The following is a 24,157-nucleotide window of genomic DNA, read 5'->3' on the forward strand; positions in this document are numbered from 1 at the left end:
AAAGGTCCGGAAAAGGCCAAATTAATTCATATGAAAATGTCGAATAAACGGTCTCCAAGTTTCTTCAAATTTAATTGATGAGTCAAAAATAGTGCTTCTAATTTTTTCCAAACTCAGATAAGAAATAGTTTGAGAAAGCCACTGAAATGTAGTAGGAGGATTTACTTCTTTCCAATTTTGTAGTATAGACCTTCTGGCCATTAATGTTACAAAAGCAATCATTCGTCTGATTGAGGGGGAAAACTGATTGCCATCTTCATTTGGTATGCCAAAAATTGCAGTAATAAAATGAGGTTGTAAATCTATATTCCAAATTGAGGAAATAGTAGTAAATATATCCTTCCAATAATTATGTAAAGTGGGACATGACCAAAACATATGGGTCAATGAGGCCACTGCTAAATGACATCTGTCACATAGAGGGTTAATATGAGAATAGAATCGAGCAAGTTTATCTTTAGACATATGAGCTCTATGTACAATTTTAAATTGTATTAAAGCATGTTTAGCACATATAGAAGAAGAATTAACCATTTGCAAAATTTTTTCCCATTTATCTGTTGATATGTTGTATTGAAGTTCTTTTTCCCATTCTTGTTTAATTCTAACTGATATTTCTGGTTGTATCTTCATAATCATATTATAAATAAAAGCTACTAATCCCTTCTGACAAGGATTTAAGGTAAAGATCAAATCTGTAGTGTCCATCAAAGTTGAATTAGGAAAAGATGGTAAAACTTTATGTAAAAAATTTCTAATTTGTAAATATCTGAAAAAATTAGATTTAGGTAATTCAAATTTATTAGAAAGTTGATCAAATGACATCAAAGTATCTTCAAAAAAAAGATCACGAAAACATTTTATACCTTTCCTTTTCCATATGTTAAAAGCTTGATCTGTCCAGGAAGGTTTAAAAAAGAAATTAAATAAGATAGGGCTATCAAGAACAAAGTTTTTCAAAATAAAGAACTTACGAAATTGAAACCAAATTCGTAATGTATGTTTAATAACAGGATTAAATATTTGTTTATTAAATTTAACTAAATCCGCAGGAAGACAAGAACCAAGAACAGAGAATAGAGAATATCCCTTTACCTCATTACATTCCAAATTTACCCACTGTGGGCACAGTGGTGAATCCAAATCCAATTTCCAATACAATAAATTACGAATATTATTTGCCCAATAATAAAATCTAAAATTAGGTAAAGCTAAACCACCATCTTTTTTTGATTTTTGTAATTGCTTTTTACTTAACCTAGGGTTTTTATTTTGCCACACAAATGAAGAAATTTTTGAATCAATGCTATCAAAAAAAGATTTAGGAATAAAAACTGGTAGGGCTTGAAATAAATATAAAAATTTCGGTAAAATCATCATTTTGACAGCATTAATCCGACCAATTAATGATAAAAACAAGGGAGACCATCTTGTAGTAAGTTGATGAATTTGATGAAGCATAGGTAAAAAATTCATTCTAAATAAATCTTTATATTTCTTGGTAATTTTTATACCTAGATAAGTGAAGTTATCAGTAACAACTTTAAATGGTGTCCTATCAGTCAATAAAGTTTGTGCATTTAAAGGAAATAATTCACTCTTATCTAAATTTAGTTTATAACCAGAAAAAGTACCAAATTGAACCAACAAGGATAAAATAGCAGGAATAGACCTATCAGGGTCAGAAATATATAACAGCAAATCATCAGCATAAAGAGATAATTTATATAACTTCTCATTACGGGTAATACCAAAAATATTAGGAGATTCACGAATAGCAATAGCTAAAGGTTCTAATGCAATATTAAATAACAGTAAGATTTGAAAACAGAGAAAAATGTCTATGCATATGATGTCTTTCTAAAGTGCTTCACAGACAAGAATTTACTGTATTATTGGAAATGCATTTACTGCCGCTAATAATTTGCACAGAGTAAGATCTGACAAGCTGAGAAATGTTCTATGGGCTACCATGGGATTCCCAAAATGTTTAGAACAGTAGAATTAGGAATGCACAAGATGTAGAGGGCAAACAGCAGCACAGACCTCCCCGTCCACAATGCAACACAAAGCTATAGTACTTGTGAACACATTCACCCCATTTTATGGCTGCCTGACACACATATGCTTCCAAAGCTGGCAAATATAAATTCTTGCACGTGCCCATGAGTATGGAGGGATCGTCAATATCTGTGCTGGCCAGGTTGACAAGCTGCCACAATGAAAGATCTCACTCATAGATCAAAGACTCCAGCAAGGTAGCATTCCCCTTGTACTTAGACCTTGTGCTTTGTAATTGGAATGTCCCAGCCTCACCTGTGTGAACCTGTCTTAGCATGGGCCAATAAAATACCACTTTGATTGATGTATTTCTACTCTTCCTCAATGACAAATGATATTCATTTTATAATCTGCTGGAAACATTTTTAAAAGAGGATTTTTTAAACTAATTATTTTCTAACTCACTCTGCTGTACTCGTCGCTGAGCTGTCTCTCCACTGTAACCCAGCAGGACTGAGCCGCAGCCTGCTCCCCTTCATCACCGGCAACAGCAATTACTGCAAACTACTCCTCCACATCACACAGCGAGACAGCAAATTGTCAATCTCCTTATTCCATACATAATGGAGTGAATAAATTGGTATTTACCACATGCTCAATAAAAATAATAAATAAAAGAAGCAAGAACAGCTCAAAATTATCATGGTGGTTGTCCTGGTCCCTGTGGAAGTCTGGCAGGTAACCTAACAGTCATTTATTTGGTTCCCCTAGGCTTTCACCGATATCAGTATGAGCCCTGCAAACATACTACTGTAGCTTGTCAAGAACAAGAGATCTCTGTGGATGTATTAAATTAAGGCACTGCCTTTCATCATGACAATAGCCACATTTATTTGGCTCCTTTATGCAAGAAACTAACTTCAGCACAAATATCACACTGCAATGAAAGTCCATGGCTCAAAGATGATTTTATTTTAAAGCCAATTGCCTGTTGGTTGAAAAGCAAGCGGTGTGAAAGGTGCATTGATGGACAATGTGCGGCAGGTTAAGATGCATCAGATTTAAACAAGCCCGCTGCAAGCTTCAGTCGGGTAAAGTGGAAGTGAGCTGGGAAGTAAGTGTAGGTCAGTGGGCCAGCGGGCCAGGGAGGCTGAACGCAAACCGGCTGAGAAGGTAGTTGGCCACGGGAGAGAAGCAAAGGCAACAGATGAAGTCAGGCTGTATGCAGACCCAGCAGGGTGGAACTCAAGCAGATCTGAAAGGGACACTGCAAGACAGAGCACAAGTAGTCCACGCAGGCTGAGTCAGGAATACGGATGGAGATAGACTTTGTAAGGTGAACCCGGTATGGACAGTGGGACGGAATCGGCCATGGGCTGAACCGGGCAGAGCAAGGTGACAAGGCAGGGTGATGAGCCAGTGCATTAGGGAGGGTGATTGCAGTGTGATGTGCGAATCAATGAGGTGGAGCACAGAGGCAGAGGACAGCAATGAGAGGCGCAGAGAGACAGGATGATGCAAAGTGACTCTGACACACTGGCTGTGGACCCTGTAGAATGGAACTCAAGTGGACTTGAAAAGGGCACAAGGTGCAGGGTGAACTAGGAGCGAGGATGAGCAGAGCAAAGGGGGCAAGCAAACAAGGAAGGCGCAGTTATCATCGGTCACAGGGGGGAGCAAGGAGAGCAGGACAGATGGAAGTGGCAGCATGGCAGGGAGTAGTCAGCGTGATGAGAGAGTGAAGCGTAGAGGTAGCAGGCAGGAGGAAAGAGCACAGAAGCCACAAGATGTGGTGGGTGAGGACCCAGCAGCGTGGCTGGAGCTCGAATGGACCTGAAAGAGAGATGATAGCATAGAGCTCAAGCAGATTGTGTAGGGTGAAAGAGGGGCAGGGATTTTATCTTCGACAACAAAGGGGCATCTAACTTAGAAATGCATAACTGTAAAGAGCCACAAGGTGAATCAGGGAGAGCCTGTGTTGTCTGTCAGTCATATGCTTGCCCAAAATCCTTTGTGTGTATCCCAGCTCAGTGTGTATAAGCCTTTGAACTTCTTGTCAAGGTCCTGTGCATTTTAGCATATCAGACATGTGACAAACTTGGAAGTAAATTGTGGACATTATGAAACTCACATTCAGTCTACAACTCCCTTCTGCTAATGATTTTGCATGAAGTTATATCACGGAGGTCACAAAAGCATTTAGTTCAGTTTCAACATAACCAAATATTCAAAACAGGAGAGCCTCATTTGATTCCCATTCTGTGTGTTGTGGACTTGAGCAGGAGAACTCGTATCATGACAGGAGGCTGACAGGAGGGCAATGCAAGAGAGAATGAGCCACAGTTTCCACTTTATTAATATTTATAAAACTTAGTAAATAAACAAATACTATTTATGCTTGAAGATGAAATATTCCCACTCTGGACAAGTAACCACAAGGCTTTTAACCCACATGGAGATAAATGTATCATGGTAGGAGAACAATGCAGAGGAAAGAAAATCCACCTTATCTTGAGGAAGTCAGTTCTAGTCTTTGCAAATGAAAACAATGATTAGCTTGAAGTGTTTATCAGCGCTTAATGTCTTACCAATTTCAAGAGCTTCCTTGATCTGCAAGCCATTGTGTGAGCCAGGAGGAGGCCGGTAGAGGCTTTCACTTTCTGTACCTGTCAGGGAGAGTAAACAGGTCAATTCAGATGGAAATAAGGTCACTGCATTGTTCAAATTTATCAATCAGCGACCCTGGGGTTTAACCCGGTGTACCTAACAAGAACTACAGCCAGTGATGCTAGAGAACTTTTCAAGATCAGATAGGTGGCTGCCATTGATGGGCGCCTACACTTTAAAGACTCTCACCTCCACCAACCGAGTGCTTCCAGTGATCTTTTACTTTGGATGGTTCCAGTTGGGTCTGTAAAAGCAGAGACTCCTCATGTATGTCATTACACTTTCTACTAGGCCAAGGGCATACTTAGGATTGGGGAAGTACACTGAAGGTTTTTGGTTTTCCTGGGAAATATTCATTAAATTATTGGTCCAACAAGTTGTACGGTGGCAGGTTATAAAATGTGAAGGGCACAGAAATTGCACTCTGCAGTGATACATAGTATTTGTGCTGACATATCTCTCAAAGTCCCCAGTGACTTCAGACACACTGCATTCTCTACACCTCCAAAAGCAATTAATCAAGTTTTATATTAATTCTTCTCGTTTTGTATACTAAAAATAAAATGTCACCAAGAATGTCATCAACAGAGCAGAATGTAAACTACAGGTCTGATGTGGAAGAGTGAATGTATGTTCAGTAAATGTTGGAGGAACTCAACTGGTCAGGCATCTGTGGAAATAAATAAACAGTCTATGCCATTCATCAGGACTGGAAAGGAAGGGGGAAGACGGCAGAATAAGAAGGTGGGAGGAGGTGAAGGAGTACAAGCTAGAGGTGATAGGTGAAACCAGGTGGGTGGGGGAAAGGAGGTGAAGTGAGGAGCTGGGAGGTGAAAGGTGAAAATGGAATCTGACAGGAGAGAAGAATGAACCATGGGAGAAAGGGAAGCAGGAGAGGCAGCAGGGCAAGGTGATAGGCAGGGAGGAGAAGAGAAGGGGTAAGAGGTGGGCCTGAGTGGGGAATTGAAGAAGAGGGAAGGGGGAGAGGATGGGGTGAAGGCAAACCCTCTTTTGTAAACCTACCAACTCCCACAGCTATTTTGACTCTACTTTTTCTCATACTGTCTCCTGTAAAAAATTCCATTCCCTTTTTGCAGTTCCTTTGTCTCCACTGCATCTATTCCCAGGATGAAGCTTTCCTTTCCAGGGCATCTGAGATGTCCTCCTTCTTCAAAGAAAAGGGTTTCACTTCCTCCACCATTGATACTGCTGTTGTCCACATCTCCTCCATTTCCCAAATATCCACCCTAATCCCCATCTTTCTGCAATCTTAAAAGAGATAGTGTTCCTCTTGTCTTCATCTACCACCCCATGAGTGTCCACATCCAACACATCATTCTTCAAAAATTTCTACCATCTTCAACTGGACCCTCCCACCAAACATATCTTTCCTGCCCCCCTTTCTAGAGGGTTCACTCCCTCCATGGTTCCCTAGAACATTTCTCTCTCCTGCAACCTATTCCTTTAAGTGGAAGAAGTGCAACACCTGCCCACTCATCTCCTCCTTCACCACCATTCAGGGCCACAAAAAGTCCTTCCAAGTGAGGCAATACTTCACCTGCGATCTGTCAGGGTTGTCTACTCTATCTGATGCAGCCTCCTTTACATTAGTGAGACTAGATGTAGATGGGGGACTGCTTTATCAAGCACCTTTGCTCCATACACATAAAGCAGGATTTCCTGGTAACCAACCATTTTAAATCCAATCTCCAGTACCATTCCAGCAGGTTGGTCCATGGCCTCCTCCACTGCTCTGATGAGGCCATACTCAAGTTGGAACATCAATTTCTCTAATTTCTGGTAATTTCTCCCCCCTCCCCTTTTTTATTCCCCATTTTGGATCCTCTTTACACTTTTCTTCTCTCAACACCTCTTGCTCATGCCTCTCCTATTTCCCTTTCTCCCATGACTCACTTTCCACTCCTATCAGACTCCTTCATCTCCAGCCTTTGACCATTTACCTCCACCTTCCAGATGCTTACTTCATCCTTAACCCCACCCACCCTCTTCACTTAGCACGTTCTGGGTGGTACCCATATTCCTCCTCCCACTCATTATTCTGCTTTCTTTCCCCTTCCTTTCTAGCACTGATGGTCTTGGCCTGAAACATTGATTGCTCCTTCTTTTCTATAGATGCTGCCATAACTACTGAGTTCCTCCAACATTTTGTGTGTGCCTTGCATCTGCAGAATCTTTTGTGTCTAAGTTCTGTAATTCAATGCTTCTGACATTTGTTTTGGAACCTGCAGTTCTCTTTATTTGCATTCAAGACAGATGCGCCTCATAACGAGTCCAATGAAATGACCTCCAAGGGCAAGTTTCACACTGAGGATTAGCTATGTAACAAATTTGACTAAGACCCTTGCTGCTGTAATGACTTAATGAAGCCACATCAAAAATATTTACAGATGGAAAGTTAAAATTAGTACCACATAATTCTAAATGTTGGAAAGATGTCTATCCATGTGGGTGGGTGTTGCTTGCATTCAGATGCTCTCTGTTCCTTTTAGGACTTTTTGGATTTGGAATCTGGTGCTGCTTAAAAGAGTTAGAGTGCATGTTATCAGCTCCTGCCCTCTTGGCACAGAAGCTCAACCACAAGGCCTGCCGGTTGAGACAAAACAAATGTACAACCCATCATTTTGCATCAAGTGCGCAGGAGATCTAAGATTATCCGCAACCCTGGGGCTGCTGCAGGAGGGTAAGAGCTGATTCTTCTAATAATGTTACTGCCCAGTCTGGAATATGTCCTATCTACTGCTGAACCTGAAGGGTATAACACCACCCAATTGTAATTTGATCAAGATTATTTTGTGCCAACATAAAGCATCATAATTAAATGTTCACCCTCACTCTGTAATGTGATCTAGAAAGACATATTGATGTCACATCATGAGAAACTAGGGTGTAGTTGAGCACTACTGGTTCTACCTTCCACCCTTCTTCATGAGCCCGGGGTGCCCCTGTGAAACCCTGTCAGGATACTAATTAGATAGGCAAAAGTCATCCATGGGTTCCAGTAAACTTTCCTTTGTCACATGCTTCATCAGAGAAACAAAGAAGCAGTAACTGGAAGTTCTCCAATGTCCACCTCAACCCCAGTGACTATAATTGCTGTGTTAACATGAGGCACGATCTCCACTGAAAGTGAAGCCAGTGACTGGAAGACGATAGCCTGCTGTTTAGTGCTGGAGTCATGGCCCAGAGGGAAGAAAGAATGAGGAAATGCACTGTTGGTCTTCAGCCTCATTGAGATAGAGATCAGTTTGCCAATCAACATCAGCTCTGCCTTTGTTAACACATTTGACAGTAGCGTTGAAGTTTGTCTTTACTGCGGGGTTAGGGGCGAGCCTTTGGCTCAGAATTCACTGTGTTGTATTAGTAGGGGAATAAAAATGAGTTGTCTGCTGAGGACTGGTCATCTGCGATCAGAATGGGGAAGGTCAAAAGGGAGACCAAAACTCAGCAAGGTGTAGAACTGGGGAAGGAGGGGGAAGTGAAAGTGAGAAAGATACGGAGGAGTATTAGAATTCAAGGGTTACTGAAATCCAAAAAAAATGGGGAAAGGCTTCTGTCAAAGAACCAAATGAAGGAGGAAAAAGGGAGTTTTGAGATGAAGTGGTACAAATAAAAAATTATAAATGTGGAAGTCAGTTGCCCTGATTCTTTGACACATGCACGTTGCTTTAGGAGAACAGAGCCTCTTAGAGGATTAAAGGATTGTCCTGCAAACCACTCAAGGCAGGGGAGACTACACAGGTCAGGCGTTCTCCCATCTCTTCATAAATTCAATAAAGAGGAATTTCATATGGACACTGTCCCAGACTGCTGAGGTTTAAAGATGGAAAGCTTTGGAGGGGAGATGGCTTCACAACATAAAATGGATACAAACTCAGCCAACCTCAGGGGTTTGTTTGGCTGCAGCTTTCTTAGATAAGTGGTGTGGTTGACTATTCTCATTGTGTTAGTGTTCCTTTCTGTCTTCCTTAAATCACAAAGAATTCCATCACTTTATAAATACTTTGAAACTTTGAAGCACATATTGGTTTACAGCTACTTGAAATGAATGGAATGCAGTTTGGTAAATTTGGAAGCCAGAGCATATTAAAGGTGTGTCCTCGTTCAGCTGTGAAGTTCTAATTCATCTAGAAGAGGTACAAGCGGCCCTGCAGGAAGGTGAGCTGGAGGAATGCCAGGTCATCTACTCTGCATAGGCACAATTATTCTAACTAATAAACAAATTCCATCTATCTAACATAACAGTTTATTAAACATTACACCACTTTCAGAACCCAGCCTTAAAGCAATGGTGTGAGCTTGGATCCTGGTGAGATACCTCCACTCACAACAGTTCTCCATAAGCACAGTATTCCCTTGTTACATCCAAAGCAAAGATATCATAAAGAACCCAAGTGTCAAAACCCAAAGAGCAGAGAAGGAATGGAGAGCAGAATAGAGGTAAACACTCTCAACTGTTAGCTTAGCTTAAAAGGAGTATAACTGGCTTTACTAACCCTTCACAAATCTACTCCACCCAGAGGCATGGCAGCTAAAGGGGTCAGAATAAGATGCATTGCTCTATCTAATCTTAGAGTCCCTTCTGAGCAGCATTAGAGAATTGGAAAGTGCTGCTAACTAACACAAGGATGGGATCAACAGCTCATCTATTCACTGGAGAAAAGCAGGCCAACTCTGCTGCTGATCTTCCCCTGTGAACTATCTTTCCAAATCCTGCTCCCTCACATGTTCCTCAGCCTAGTCAATATTCTTTCTTTTAGCAATTCTTTCTTTTCTCAGGAATCAATGCCTCCAGCAGTTGGTGACAAAAACCTTGCAATTCAAACTCAGGCCAGGTAAAACCGTTTCTGAGGCCAGCAAGGACTTGTTGGGAGGGTAAGGGGCAAGACAAACAATCTGCTGGAGGAACCCATGAGCTCAGGCAGTTTCAGTGGGAGGTAGGGAACTGTCGACGATTCAGGTCAAAACCTTGCATCAGTCGACATTTTTAGTAGGGCAGTGTCATGCTGCCATATTGCTTTGTTTGCCTTGACATTTGAAGGTCTGGAGGGAAGCGTGTCTCTGACTTTGATTGATGCCAATGACCTTTATGAAGAGTTGTTGACCTGAAACGTTAACTCTGCTTCTCCCTCCATGGATGATCTGTCAAGTACTTCTAGCACTTCCTGTTTGTACATGAGGACTAGTAATGCAATCATCAGCACGGACTTCAACCTGAACCCTCTAATTTTGAAGCAAAAAAGAGTTGAATCTGTATTCTGGCAATGAATTGCATGCACCCTAGAATGCACCTCTGCAAGTGTATGCCTATGATTTGCCCACACAGCATAACTGAGAGAATTATTAATGACAGTACCTTGCTTTTCCAAGGCCTCAATCAGCTTCATCACAATCTGCGGTGCTTGATCTGGCAGAGTTAACAGCTCAGTTAGCTCCTGCCCCGAGGGAACTGTCAATGTAGAACACAGAGAGACTATTTATTATGCCAGCCCGCAGACTCCTCTGAGCATCAACTGAACTGGGTTTTTAATCACAACCATTATGTAACAAGCTGAAAACATCTTGTATTCTGACATGTATCCTTATCATTCTTGACAAGCAGTCCAGTTGGCTATTCCAGCAGGACTGGAAGCGTTGGAAGGGGTATTTCTACAATTGCAGCTATATAAACTAGCATTGCTTTGTGCAGAACACTTTCTGTTAAAAGAGTCACATCATTTGAAACTACAATATAATTCAGTTAGAGCTTGCTGGTGAAAAACTGACCAGCTGACACCCAGGACTGGATTCAGAAACAACGGAACATGCGTGTATTTCAGAGTTCTTTGAAGACATTTTCTAACTGGATTACTCCTTCACATCAACTATTTCAAATATAAAATTTTACATTTAGAAACTATTTTTTAAAAAAATCGATTCCTACAAGAAGTGCTTTTAAATAAGATAATGGCAGTTTACACTTCAGCTAATGACTGATTTTAGGTGCTGGGCCTTTAGTAAGTGAGTTAGGCTCACCCACTTTAAGACTGCTGAGCCACAGACTGAAGACAAAAATATGACTCAGCAAATAATGGTGGCAGCTTCAGAGATGCATGCCAGGATTTGTGACATCCGTGCTCCCAAAGGCTGCATAATTTGGGTGTTCAGTAGTGAATATAGGGCAGTTATAATTCCTGCATTTTATCTACAACACCTGTCCAGTGAGGTCAAGCATATCTGTGCTGTCCCAGCGTTGAGTCTGATTGAGGGTTGTGGCGCAGAAACCCAAATTCAACTATCAGTAGTTTGAGGTGATTGAAGCTACTAATCTGAATACGATGCTGTCTGATACAGGTACCAAGTTTTAATGGCATGTATAATCACCATTCACTTTCCACACCCACCCCAGCTGTCTCTACAACACAAATTGTAAATAAGTGCATGATAAGTTGAAAAAGAAGCTAATTCCTCATGACTAATGGATTCACAATACTATTTTAGGGCCACTTCTATTGGAAGTTAAACTATAATTAAGTTAAAGCCAGAAAGCATTGAGGTAGATTCTGCAAGATCTGGGTGCTTGTAAGACCACAAGACTATAAGCTATAGGAGCAGAATTAGGCTACTTGGTCCATCGAGTCTGCTCTGACATTTCATTCTGGATGATCCCTTTTTCCTCTCAAACTTCTCCCTGTATCTATATTTACTAGATGTTACCTGGGTTTCAGCACCTAAGTTACAGGGAAAGGTTGAACAAGTTAGGTCTTTATTTTTTGGAGCGTAGAAGGTTGAGGGGCAACTTGATAGAGGTATTTAAAATTATGAGGGGGATAGATATTGACGTGGATAGGCTTTTTCCATTGAGAGTAGGGGAGATTCAAACAAGAGGACATGAGTTGAGAGTTAGGGGGCAAAAGTTTAGGGGTAACACGAGGGGGAATTTCTTTACTCAGACAGTGGTAGCTGTGTGGAACGAGCTTCCAATAGAAGTGGTAGAGGCAGGCTCAGTATTGTTATTTAAAGTAAAATTGGATAGGTATATGGACAGGAAAGGAATGGAGGGTTATGGGCTGAGTGCAGGTAGGTGGGACTAGGTGAGAGTAAGCGTTCGACACGGTCTAGAAGGGCCGAGATGGCCTGTTTCCATGCTGTAATTGTTATATGGTTATATGGTATCCCTTCATGCCCTGACCAATCAAGGATCTATCAACCTCTGCCTTAAATATACATAAAGACTTGGCCTCCACAGCTGCCTGTGGCAACAAATTCCACAGACTCACCACTCTGTCTAAAGATAATCCTCCTTCTAAAAGAGTATCCCACTATTTTGAGGCTCTTTCTTCTGGTCTTAGACATTCTCACCACAGGGAACATACTTTCCACATCCATTCTATCTAGGCCTTTCATCATTTCATAAGACATAGGAGCAGAATTGAGCCAGCTGGTGACATAGTGGCAACAATACTGGACTTCGGGGCAAGAGGTCCCAAGTTCAAATCCAGCCTGCTCCCATTAAGAGCTGATGATCTCTTAAAAAAAAGCAATGGCAAACCACAGCTGTAACTTGCCTGGAACGTGATTTCCCAATACGTCAGAGCGGCGTGGAAGGAAATCGTCCGCTACCTGGAAAGAATTCCAGATGTGACATACCTACCAACCTAGGAGCAGAATTAGGCCATTCAGCCCATCAAGATTTGTCATTCGATCATGGATGATTTGTTTCTCTCTCAACCCCATTTATCCACCTTCTCCCATAACCTTTAACACCCTTACTAATCAAGAACCCGCCGACCTCTGCTTTAAATATACCCAATGACTTGGCTTCCATAACCATCTGTGGCAATTAATTACACAGATTACCATCTTCTGGCTAAAGAAATTTCCCAACTCTGTTCTAAAGGGACATCTTTCTGCTATGAGGTTACACTCCCTCTGGTGCTAGACTCTTCCACTATTATAATCATTCTTTCCATGTCCACTCTGTCTAGGCCTTTCAATATTTGAAAGGTTTCAATGAGAGCTTCACTCCCTCATTCTTCTAAACTCCAGTGAGTACAGGCCCAGACCCATCAAACGCACCTCATACATTAACCCCTTCATTCCTTAAAAACCTCCTCCAGACCCAAACAAATGCCAGTACATTCTTTCTTAGATAAGGGATCCAAAATAGTTCACAAAGCAGTGTGTGCAAAGCAGTGAATTCGATTCTAATGTCCTCAAGTAATCTTTTTTGTTGATTTGCAAATTTGCCAGGAATATATCCAAATTACAGTTAGTAATGTAAGAACACAGAGTTAGAATGGAAATTATAGTTATTTGTCCCATTTGTAATGGAAATTTTACCCTGGCCTTCTTACCTGCTTTGCTATTCATTACAATCATTAATGATCCTTTTCTTCATTTTCACTTTCTTGCACTAATCCCTTTAGGGATCATCCACTATTAGGAACTTGCACTTAAATTTCCTGCTAAGTGTTTAATCAACATCAAAATACTAAAACAGTTTGGAATAAGTAAGAATGCATTGCTACCAGCAAGACAATACCACGTCTGACTGCCCTCTGCTCTGTTTTGTCTTCATGTCCTCTTCTTCTATTATAATGTCCAGTGAGAGGTCTTTCCAATTACTCAGTTGAAAATATCAGGAGTTCAGACTGAGGCTGAAAACATTTTGTTGGATGCTGTGCAGATCTTAATGATAAAATTCAAGGATTAACTGGAAAGGGAATTTCACTAAGCTCAGTTCCACTTGCCTCAGGTACCAGCTGTTATTGTTGGGTTTAAATTTACAGCAGCTCATGACTTGTGCAAAAAACTCAGGAAACTCATCTTTTCCATAGTTTGGCACTCTGCAAACAAGGAAGAACATTTTGTACTTTTTCAATGAAATCCAGACACAGCAATATTTAAGTAGATACCAGTTACTTGAAAATTTCCTCATGAGAAATTTGTCCTCTTTCTTGGAATCAACTAAATTTCCTGGAAATTCCAGGCTTTAACGATGGGGTCAGTGCACTCAGCCCTATGTCAGGTATATTGGGAAGTTCAAGTTCAAATCAAGTTTATTTGTCATGTGCATATGTACCCCGAATATAAATTAGCTTTTTACAACAGCAGCATAATACAGTTCAAACATGACAAAAAAATTAAGATAAGTTATACATACAGAATAAAATAAATGTAACAACATTAAGGAAAGTTGAGAAAAAAAAGGAAGAAATATAGTCCAAGGTAGTGTTAGGACTTTTTTAGGTTGGTTCGAGCCTAATAGCAATGGGAAAGTTGTTGCTGCACCTTGACGTGTGGCTCTTTAGTCTCCTGTTCCTCTTCTCTGATGGCATCATTGAGAAGAGGGTATGGCTTAGGTGGTGGTGGCCTTTAATTATGGATGCCACCTTCTTGAGACATTACCTCTTGTAGATGCTTTAGTGCTCACTACGCTTTAATCTTTGCTGTTGTGTTGACAGAAGGTCACTATTACTTCACTTACTCTGAAGATGATGCTCAATGCATTTCAAAAAGCTTTGTAATAATGAATAAAGTATATAATATTCTCTTTTTTGATTTTGAAGGCAAAGGGAATGCATTCAAGCAAACAAAAGCACCAATTTCTTTCAAACATACAATTCTGATGGAGGTACACAGATCAGAAGTGGGAAGGATCGTTCAAATCATACAGGAGGCATAGAATAGTCTAAGAATAAAGAGGGAACACATGACTGGAATGAGGAAACATTTCTTAACTCAGTATTTTCAACCACAGAAAATGGTAAATGACACGTAAATGAATATATTCAAAGAGAGAGCTATATTTCTGTACTCATTCTGCATTAAAGGGAACAGAGAGAGTGGATTTATACTGGTGAGATAGAGGATTGGCTGCAATTGTATTGAATGGGGCAGCAAAGTCAAAGGGCTGAAATATATACACATATGGTTGGCAAATGATTTTGCATCACGACTAAAAAGAGTAAGAATTTATTGAGGCTGTAAAACAAGGGAGTATGAAATGTTCTACGTCTCCATTACAGTTAGTTCCGTGAAGCCAATGGAGGTCTGGTATAATGTGTGAAAAGGGGAAAGAACTTTGGCTGTGTGAATATGACTTGTATTGCCAAAGCCTTGGAATTTGGCATTCAGCACAGCTGCCGTTTTTAACACATAGCTATAGGCACCACAGAAATTCAAAGGCAGGGAGCTCCAAGAACACTAACACTAATAATGCTATTTTCCTGGCTCACATGTTTAAATTAGTCAAAACATCCATATTTATCATTTTTCTATTAAAACTCTTCAAAAGACAAGGCTGGATCCTGACAGACAGTTGGTTTTTTTCTCTGCATTTTTAATGAACTAATTTGCACAGAGTGTGAGAAAAACTAAATGAGTAAGCAATGCAAAACGAGATGACTGGCAGTAACTTCCAAGCAAGCAATGTCACAGAAATCAATCCTTCAGGCAATGTTGAAAAATCAAACTCTCAATTGAAGGTGGTAAAGGAGTGAGCTTCAGCTGCTGTCAATTAGTTGAATTAAATTGATTTTCCTGGAACTGACTGTATTTTCCACAATAACAAGGAATCTGTCTTTGTTTTAGACATGTCACAAATTTAATGCAATTTTCTTTCCTATTACAAAGTAACATTTCTTTCAATTTATGCTCTAGTAGTAGCATACAAGTACTATTGCATCCCTTTAGAGTTTTTTTTCCAGTTCAACATTTGGCTTTTTAGACAAGATGGTAAGTAGCAGATGGACTGCTGGGCCTCTGCAGATGCATGCTCTGTATTGGGTCCACCAGCCAGTGTGCCCTCTCCCTGGGGGAAGGCACTGCAACATTGAGAATAAGGAGGCTACTAACATACTTGGCACCTCTGGGGTCACAGTGGTTTGCAACATCCTTCACCAGGAAGCATGCACCATCCCCCAACCCATCCATGAATTCCAGGCAGTGACAAAGTGAGATTGAGAAGAGATGGTGCAGGAAGTCAATACCAGCAGTGAGGTCTAATAGACATGGCCACAATGCTGAAAGAAATGTCATAATCTCACCAATCTGATTAAGGCCAGAGAGGGGAGCCACCAATCCCTTCAGCACTGTGCCTATGATAAATCCATTTGCCTTGAGGGTAGTGACAGCACTCTCCACTAGACTGCTTTAGTTGCAATTTCCTACGGAATCATGTCCAGGTACTCAGGAGAGAAGCAGTAGCTCTTATTGCCAAGATCCATCCCATCGCTCAGCATTGTACCGGTAATGTAGGCTGCAGAGCAGGCTGTGTCTGGATGAGCATGCCTCGGTCTTTCCGGGGTACAGGGTCCGCACTCTTCTGTTGAAGGCCATACAATGACGTTAATGTTCTTGGCTCTGGACAATACATACTCCACCATCCGCTTGTTTGATGTGTGCTAATTTACAACTGACTCCCTGGTTACCTCATTAAACATCTTCTTGCTGTTCAGAACTACATTCTGATACATGGCCCACACTGATTATTAATTATATGTCCATGATTCAAATTCCTAAGGAAGTCTTGCCCAGAGAATGATGCGATTGATGCTGCCCAGGTACATTTATTTTATATATTTATTGAGATACACTGTGAAGTAGGCCCTTCCAGCCCTTTGAGTTATGCCACCCATCAACTCCTCTATTTAACCCTAGCCTAATCACTTTTACAGTTACCAATTAATATACCAACTAATACGTCTTTGTATTGTGGGAGAAAACAGGAGGACACTCAAACTCCTTACAGGCGATGGCGTGAATTGAACCCGGGTCACTGGTACTGTTGTGCTAACCACTACACCACTGTGCCATCTATCATGGGTAGCATACATGTACCCTAGTAAAGTCTGCATTCTTCACTAATTCAGGTAGTTGGTTGCTGTTTTGTTTCACAAATTTGTGCTACAAATTTGATGAGATGGCATTTAAAAAATAAACAAGTTGGCCAGAAAAGCGGAACACAGAGCAGATAATCCTCACCAGTTCATAAATTAGATAAAACAACAGCTATCCCAGAGAGGATGTGGGCATGCATGAAGACAAGGGAGTCTCCTTGACTCTTCAATGATTGCACTCAAACACATACATGAAAATCATACATGTACATACATGCACACTCACTTAAGTGCATAAAGGCATCCACACAAATGTGTATACAATCCTAAAGCCCACATGCAGTCATGGAATACAAATACACAAGTACATACACACGATCATACACAGATACAAAACACATCATTATACACGTACCAAGGCACACATACAGATATTTATATGGATGTTTATATGTGTACATACAATCATACAGAAAATGCACTTACAACCCTTATAATCACACACATACGAAGAATAAAACAAGCATACACACGCACACACACGCACATACGCACACATGCACGCGCACACACGCACCCACACACACACGCACACATACAATTCTCACACACACACAATCACTCACACACACACAAACACACACACACACTCACACACACACACGCGCTATTAATTGAAAAGTCATACAACTCAAACTGGATGTTATTCGATTCTTTTTGTGGCCATAGAGTACTGAGCTGATCAACAACAAATTGCTACGAAACATTTTAACAGCTCACAGTAAAAAAAATCTCAAATTTTCAATTAACAAGATGAGCTACTTTCAACGCTTTTTTTCCCTCTGTTTGTCATTTCTTAACATGTTCACAAGATACATGTGCCCCAAGTTTCCTCAAGGCGGCTCTAATGACACTTCATACAAAGCCAAGTTCTTGATCTCTGAAGGAAAACATGTATATCTGTTAGTCTGAGGGAATGCTATCCAAAATTCAGAAGAATAAACAAACAAGAGTCAAAACAGCAAAATGTCTCAGAATTAGCGTAACAGTAAACTGAATGGATGCTGGAGACAATAAATGGAGGTCTGTACTCAGATCCTCAGTGACTGACCTTCCCCAGGGCAGCGTTACAACGTCAATAAAGCGAAAATGCATAATGAATACACGTGACCAAAGTTCCTCCTGTTCATTGAACAGACCAGTGGATTTGGAACTAACCACAATAAGTATGCTTTGACAGAAGTGGTCAACTTAAATAGCAGGAATCTGCTTTTACAGATTTGCCTCGAATGGACAAATCATTTGGGTGGAGTTACTAACAAACAGTCTATTCACTACTACTTACTTAGGCCACTGACAAAGGTGAACAATCCAGCGGTCGGGCAGCCAACCCATTCCAAGTACTTGGCAGCTTTAGTGTGCAAGTCAGGGTTCTCTTGTAGATCAGATTAGTATTTCAGGATTCAGATGTACAAAGCTACAACATGCCTCTGCAGTCAGCTAGAGATCAAATGCAGCCCAAGGAGCCATCTGTTTCCAACCAGCCACTCCTCTGGACTCTCTCATTGAAGCATCAGGTCCCCTATTCATGACAATCAGCACACCTACTTGTCCTGAACCACCATCCATTACCTGTTATCCCATATCCTACTGTCACACCAGCCAGAACCCCGACATTGCAAGTGACGGACCTGGCCCAGACGCAAACCTGCCAGATGTGTATTCATGAGGTGTGTTTCATGTACTGATGTTGTAAAGCAGCAAGCAAAAACTTGAGTCTGAATAATAGCAGTCTATTCCTTTTTTGTTGAATTCAGAAGGAAATTTTGGCTTATTTAGGAAATGGCGTCACAAACCTGATTAAACATCATGAAATATGACTTTTAATTAATTTGCTAGCTGGTTCAGACAGTGTAATTGTGTCTTTAGGTACGGTGATATCCAAGCCTGCAATAACATCAAAGGGTCGTGAATATCATAGATATGTTCTTTGAATTTGATTGATTACTTTCATCACTGTACATCTTCACTGAACAAAACGTCAGAGATACAGACTAACACAAATGGTTCAAAAAACAACTATTTATTCATGATGTTTAACATAGCCAGAGGTTCTTAGGAGTATAAATCAAAGAGGTGAGATTTGGAGAATTGCAGGTGTCATGGAGGGCTGTCAAAATGGAAAAGGTAACAGAGACAAGGAAGAGCAATGGCCAGAATCTGAAAATGAGCTACAGAATTTTAATGTCAATGCTCTCCTGTTCTTCTGTTCCATGCTCCCCCAGAAAGACAAACTTTGTGCGAAACCAGCAGCAACAATAGCACACGCTCCAGTAACCATTAATGCATAACTTTAACCAAGTTCAAAATAAACTTATTATCAAAATACATATATGTCATCATATACTACCCTAAGATTCATTTTCTTGTGGGCATTCACAGTAAAGGCAAGAAACACAATAGTACCAATGAAAGACCACCCAACAGGATGGACAAACAACTAATGAGCAAAATGCAAAGAAAAACTGTATAAATACAAAAAGAAAGAAAAAAAATTAATAATAAATAAAAAAATAGATGTTTAGAACATGAGATGCAGAGTTCTTAAAAGTGAGTCCCTAAGTTGGGGGAGTAGTTCATTGATGAGGTGAGTGAAGTTATCCCTCCGGTTCAAGTGTCTGATCATTGAGGAGTAATAACTGTTCCTGAACCTGGTGGTGTGTGCCTTGACACTCCTTTGCCAACTTAAGTATGGTACTGGAGCTGTGCTTAGCCTCACAGTCATAAGTATAAGGCGAGTCGAGCAGAGGTCTAAGCACACAGCCTTGTGGTGCACCTGTGCTGATGGAGATTGTGGTAGAAATGTTGTTGCCAATTCGAACTGACTGGGGTCTGTGAGTGAGGAAACTGAGGATCCAGTTGCACTTGAGAGCTATTGAGGCTTAGGCATTCTACAAGTAAAGTAAAATGTACAATTAGAAAAGCTAACTCCCCCAGAGGAAATTTATTACTGTTAAGCTCATCAAGGATTAAATGTTTCATGTTTATAGCCTAGTTTTCTGGTCAATGTCAAGGAAGATTCCTTCACAAGAAGAGTATCCAGGATTTGTACGGAAGACACAGGCACACAGACGCAAGCATAAACAAACACACACACAAACACAAATATATTTTGACTTAGTGCAAAACAGAAATTTTTTAAGTGTCCCACCATGAAATGGAACCAAAATATTGCTGGATATTTGAGAAACTGGAACAGCAAGGTCAGGCGGCATTAGTGAAGAAAGAACCTCTATAGATGCTGCTTAACCTTTCAGTGTTGATGAAAGGTCATTTGCCTGAAACATCAGCTCTGTTTCTTTCCTCCAACCTGAAGCCCCCACAGATGCTGCCTGATACACTCATTTCTGGCACTTTCGGCAAGATAATGATGCCTTTAATTTTGTTTTTTTTTAATGTACATTAGCATGCCTCTGTTTGTTGTTTCACCCTCTACACCCTTGGGTCTCTGGTTATCACTGCAACCCTGGAGCCAGCTTGAGGAAATACAGCTTTCTCCTGTTCAAGAGGAAGTCTGTATAAAATTCTGCTTGCTGTAACTTTTGCTATCATAGTGTTTCATACTCTACCTATAAATCAAGCATTTTGGTGAAATAAAACAGACCAACTAAACAGATGTCAAAAACATGAGATGGGTAGGTCAACCACTTTATGAAATCCAATAGAGTTTAAACACCAAATGGAGTTAGATTCCAGTTTACATCAGACTCTTGCATATGTACTATTGTATTTGAATCTCCATAAAATCTGCAGAGTTCTCTTACATTCTATTAGGTTTGGTCATCAGGCGTCACTTTCTTATAACTTGTTACGCCTCAGCTCATTCTGAAAAGTTTCAAGTTGCCTCACCATTAAGTGTATTACAAAGTAGGTACATGTCATTACATAGAACCATGAGATTCATTTTCTTGCAGGTATTCACAATAGAATAAAAAATACAATAGAATTATTGAAAAACTACAAACAATCTGACTGACAACCAGCCAAAGTGCAAAATACGACAAATCTGTGCAAATAGTGGAAATCAGTCAGTGTTGAGGTAATCCTTGCTAGTTCAGGAGCATGATGGTTGAACATACTGAGGCAGTTGCTATTCACCACTATTGAGCGGTTGGTTTATACAGACTAGGAGTTTGCTTCTGCCTTACCACCATGACATAATTAGAAAATCATGAATACGCAGTTTACAAAACATAACCTTCTGCCCTATGGCATAAGTTACAGCATTATCTGGGAGAAACTCCAATAGAATTAGGTACTATGATAATCTGTTTTGACTACAACTGATGAAGAGAATTATTTGTGCTATATTTTGATTAAAGCTATTCTTTAATGTTGTACGGTGATCACCAATTTCTGTGCTTCTTACTTGCTTAAAATGTTGACTCTTAGCTAGAGTCCAGTTCCATGGCAACTGATATATCTCCAGGTACTGGAGTCATGAAGTCATAGAGTACCACAGCACAGAAATAGACCCCTTTGGCCCATTTAGTCCATGCAGAACTATTCATCTGCCAAGTTCTATCAACCTGCAACTGGACCACAGCTCTTCAAAACCCTGCTTTCCATTGTTACATACCTCGTGGGTATCTTGTGACTGTCTTATGACCATGATGTAATTGAATATCTGGTGAGCATGATGTAATGGTCTTGTGATGGTGGGGTGATGTAATTTCCCACCAGTGTGAGGTCACATGATGTAATTTTCCACCAGTGAGAGGTCATGTGATGGCCTGTTTCAACAGGTATAAAAGGGGAAAGCTTTGCTGTGACACAGGTCAGTTTGTTGTTTAATTCATCAGTGACTCCATTATGCTGCGTATCCATCTTATGATGCAGTTTTGTTTTAAAGTGGAGTTTTACTTTCTGCCTTAAGTCTCAAAGCTTATTGCCAACAGTCTCATCAAACGCTGCCAAATTTGATTCCTACCTTTGCAATTCAGTCAGTGAGTGAAGAATTATTGAAGTGCGGAGACCCGAAAGATCGAGTAAAGTTGGTGTCGTCATCAGTAATACAGGATCAACCTTACTGCATCCTCATTCAGAAGGTAGTAATCTGCATCCAAGATATCTCCTGCATTGTGAAAGCAGAAAGAGCTGGACCCAGCGGTATTCACCAAGGAAAGGTCAGTGCCTTTAATCCATTTTATTTCATTCGTCGTAAATCCTTCGGACAAGGCATCTTTCAATGAGGATCAGCAGTAACGACATGTTGTCGAGGAATTTGTTACTTCAGGGAAGTCTCTCCTAATTGACTGTGTAAATCATTTGGACTTTTGCATTTACTACTTTTAAGAACTGTGTTCGCATTTATCACTTTAAGAACTGTTTGAGTTGCCATATAGCTGTTAACTTCCAGTTAAGTTAGTCATTTGTTTACTTTTGGTTTTTTTATTGAGCAGTGTTTAATAAATATTTTATTTGTTTATAAAAAACCTGTCTCAATTCTATATTCATTGTTGCTGTATCATAATACCATGTACCAATCCAAATTTCTGTTTAATATTGAAATTGAACCCACGTACACCACTTCAACTGGCAGCTCGTTCTGCACTCTCATCACTCTTTGACTGAAGAAGTTCGCCTTTATGTTCAACTTTCAACCTTAATCTATGACCTCTAATTCTAATTGCAGCCAACTTCAATGGAAAAAGCCTGCTTGCATTTACCCTATCTATATCTCTCAATTTTGTATATCTCGATCAAATCTCTACTCATTTTTATACACTCCAGGAAATAAAGTCCTAATCTATTCAAAATATCCCTATAATTCAGATTCTCAAGTGCTGGCAGCATCCTTGTCAATTTTCTCTTATTGATATCCTTCCAGTAGAAAGGTGACTAAGACTTCAGATTAGACTTCCCAGCATCTTATACAACTTTAGCATTACATAGCAAATCCTGTACACATTGCTTTTATTTATGAAGACCAATGTGCCAAAAACTTTTCTTATGACCCTATCTACCTGTGATGCCACTTTCAAGGAATAATGAATTTTTATTCCCAGATCGTTTTGTTCTACCACACTTTTCAGTTCCCTACTGTTTACCATGTGAGTGTTTCCCTAGTTTGTCCTCCCACACTTGTCTGCATTAAATTCCATCTGCCATTGTCCCAGCTGATCCAGGTCCCACTGCAAGATTTGGTAGTCTTCCTTGTTGTCTACTACACCCCAAATCTTGGCGTCCATTTTACCACGTTATCTACCAGATCATTGATACAGATCCCATCGGTCCTGCATCATCTTTTTCTTTATACAATCAGTCAGGAGCCTCTGATGCATAAAAACAAGAATGGTTAGTTTGGGAAACAGTTTCTTCCCTCTGGCTATTAAGCTTCTGAGCTCTCTGCCGCATCAGACTCTAAATGACACTAGTTAGTCTGCTCTGTACGTTATCATATTTAATTTATGCACTTTATTTAAATGTAACCAATCTATAGATTTCATTCTTACTTTCCGAAGTTATTTTCTGTTATGTGTGTGATGTACACTATTGTGCTTTATGCCCTAGTTCGCAGATGTATCGCCTTGTTTGACGGTACACATGCATATAGGTAAATGGAAATAAACTTGACTTGACTAGTTGAAAAATAACAATGGATCCAGCGCTGATATCTGGAGCACACCACTAGTCTCAGGCCTCCAGTACAGAGGCAACCATCTACAACCTCTCTCTGGCTTCTTCTGCCAAACCAATGTATAATCCAATTTACTACCTCATCCTGCATGCCAAGCGACTGAATCTGCTTGACCAGCCCCCTTTGCGGGACCTTGTCAAAGGCCTTGCTAAAGCCCATGTAGACAACATCCACTGATTTGCCTCAATCAATTTTCCTGGTAACTTCCTCAAAAAACTATACGAGCGGTTAGACACAACTTACCACACAACACCAAGTTGACTAACCCTAATCAGTCCCTGACTATCCAAAAACTTATATAGCCAGTCCCTTAGAATAAATTCCAATAATTTACCCACTGCTGATGTCAGACTCACCAGTCTGTAATTTACCAGCCTATTCTTGGCATCTTTCATAAGCAATGAACGGCATTAGCTCATCTCCAATACTCCAGCACCTCACCCATAGCTAAGTGCATTTTAAAATACCTCATCTAGAGGCTCTGCAGTTTCTGCATCAGCTTTCCACAAGGTCTGAGGAAACACTTTATCAGGTCCTGGGTAACTAGCCAACCTAATTTTCCTCAAGACAGCCAACAAAACACCTCCTCGTCTGTAATCTATACATAGTCTGTGACCTCTCTTACTTTGCCTTACTTCTATAGACTATTCAACTACCCCCTATGTAAATACAGATGCAAAAAAATTCACAAGATTTCCCCCATCTTTTTCAGATCCATGCATGGATGACCACTCTGATCACCCAAAGACTAATTTTGTCCCTTGTTATCTCTGTGCCCTTTACCTTGTCTACTAGAGCAACCTCATGCCTTCCCTTAGCCCTTCTGATTCATCTCGTCTTCTCTTGCATTTCTGATACTCAAGTAGCTCATATCCTCCTTCCTGCCTAAACCTACGTACCTCCTTCTTTTTCTTAACCACGGTCTCAATATCTCCTGAAAACCAAGGTT

The 24,157-nt window shown here is 40.3% G+C and overlaps 1 protein-coding gene across 3 annotated transcripts in view; it reads right to left on the reverse strand.

Moving 5' to 3' along the window:
- pik3r3b (phosphoinositide-3-kinase, regulatory subunit 3b (gamma)) overlaps positions 1-24,157 on the reverse strand; it is a 675,304-nt gene that overhangs the window by 506,161 nt on the left and 144,986 nt on the right. For all 3 annotated transcript variants that reach the window (XM_059984207.1, XM_059984206.1, XM_059984205.1), the window contains exons 3-4: positions 10,043-10,135; positions 4,590-4,667 (exon numbers count right to left, since the gene is read on the reverse strand). In XM_059984207.1, the coding sequence (XP_059840190.1) occupies positions 4,590-4,667; positions 10,043-10,135 (171 nt within the window). The remainder of the gene's footprint in view (positions 1-4,589; positions 4,668-10,042; positions 10,136-24,157) is intronic.

The sequence above is a fragment of the Hypanus sabinus genome, chromosome 11 (assembly GCF_030144855.1).
Source record: "Hypanus sabinus isolate sHypSab1 chromosome 11, sHypSab1.hap1, whole genome shotgun sequence".
Classification (NCBI taxonomy): Eukaryota; Metazoa; Chordata; class Chondrichthyes; order Myliobatiformes; family Dasyatidae; genus Hypanus; species Hypanus sabinus.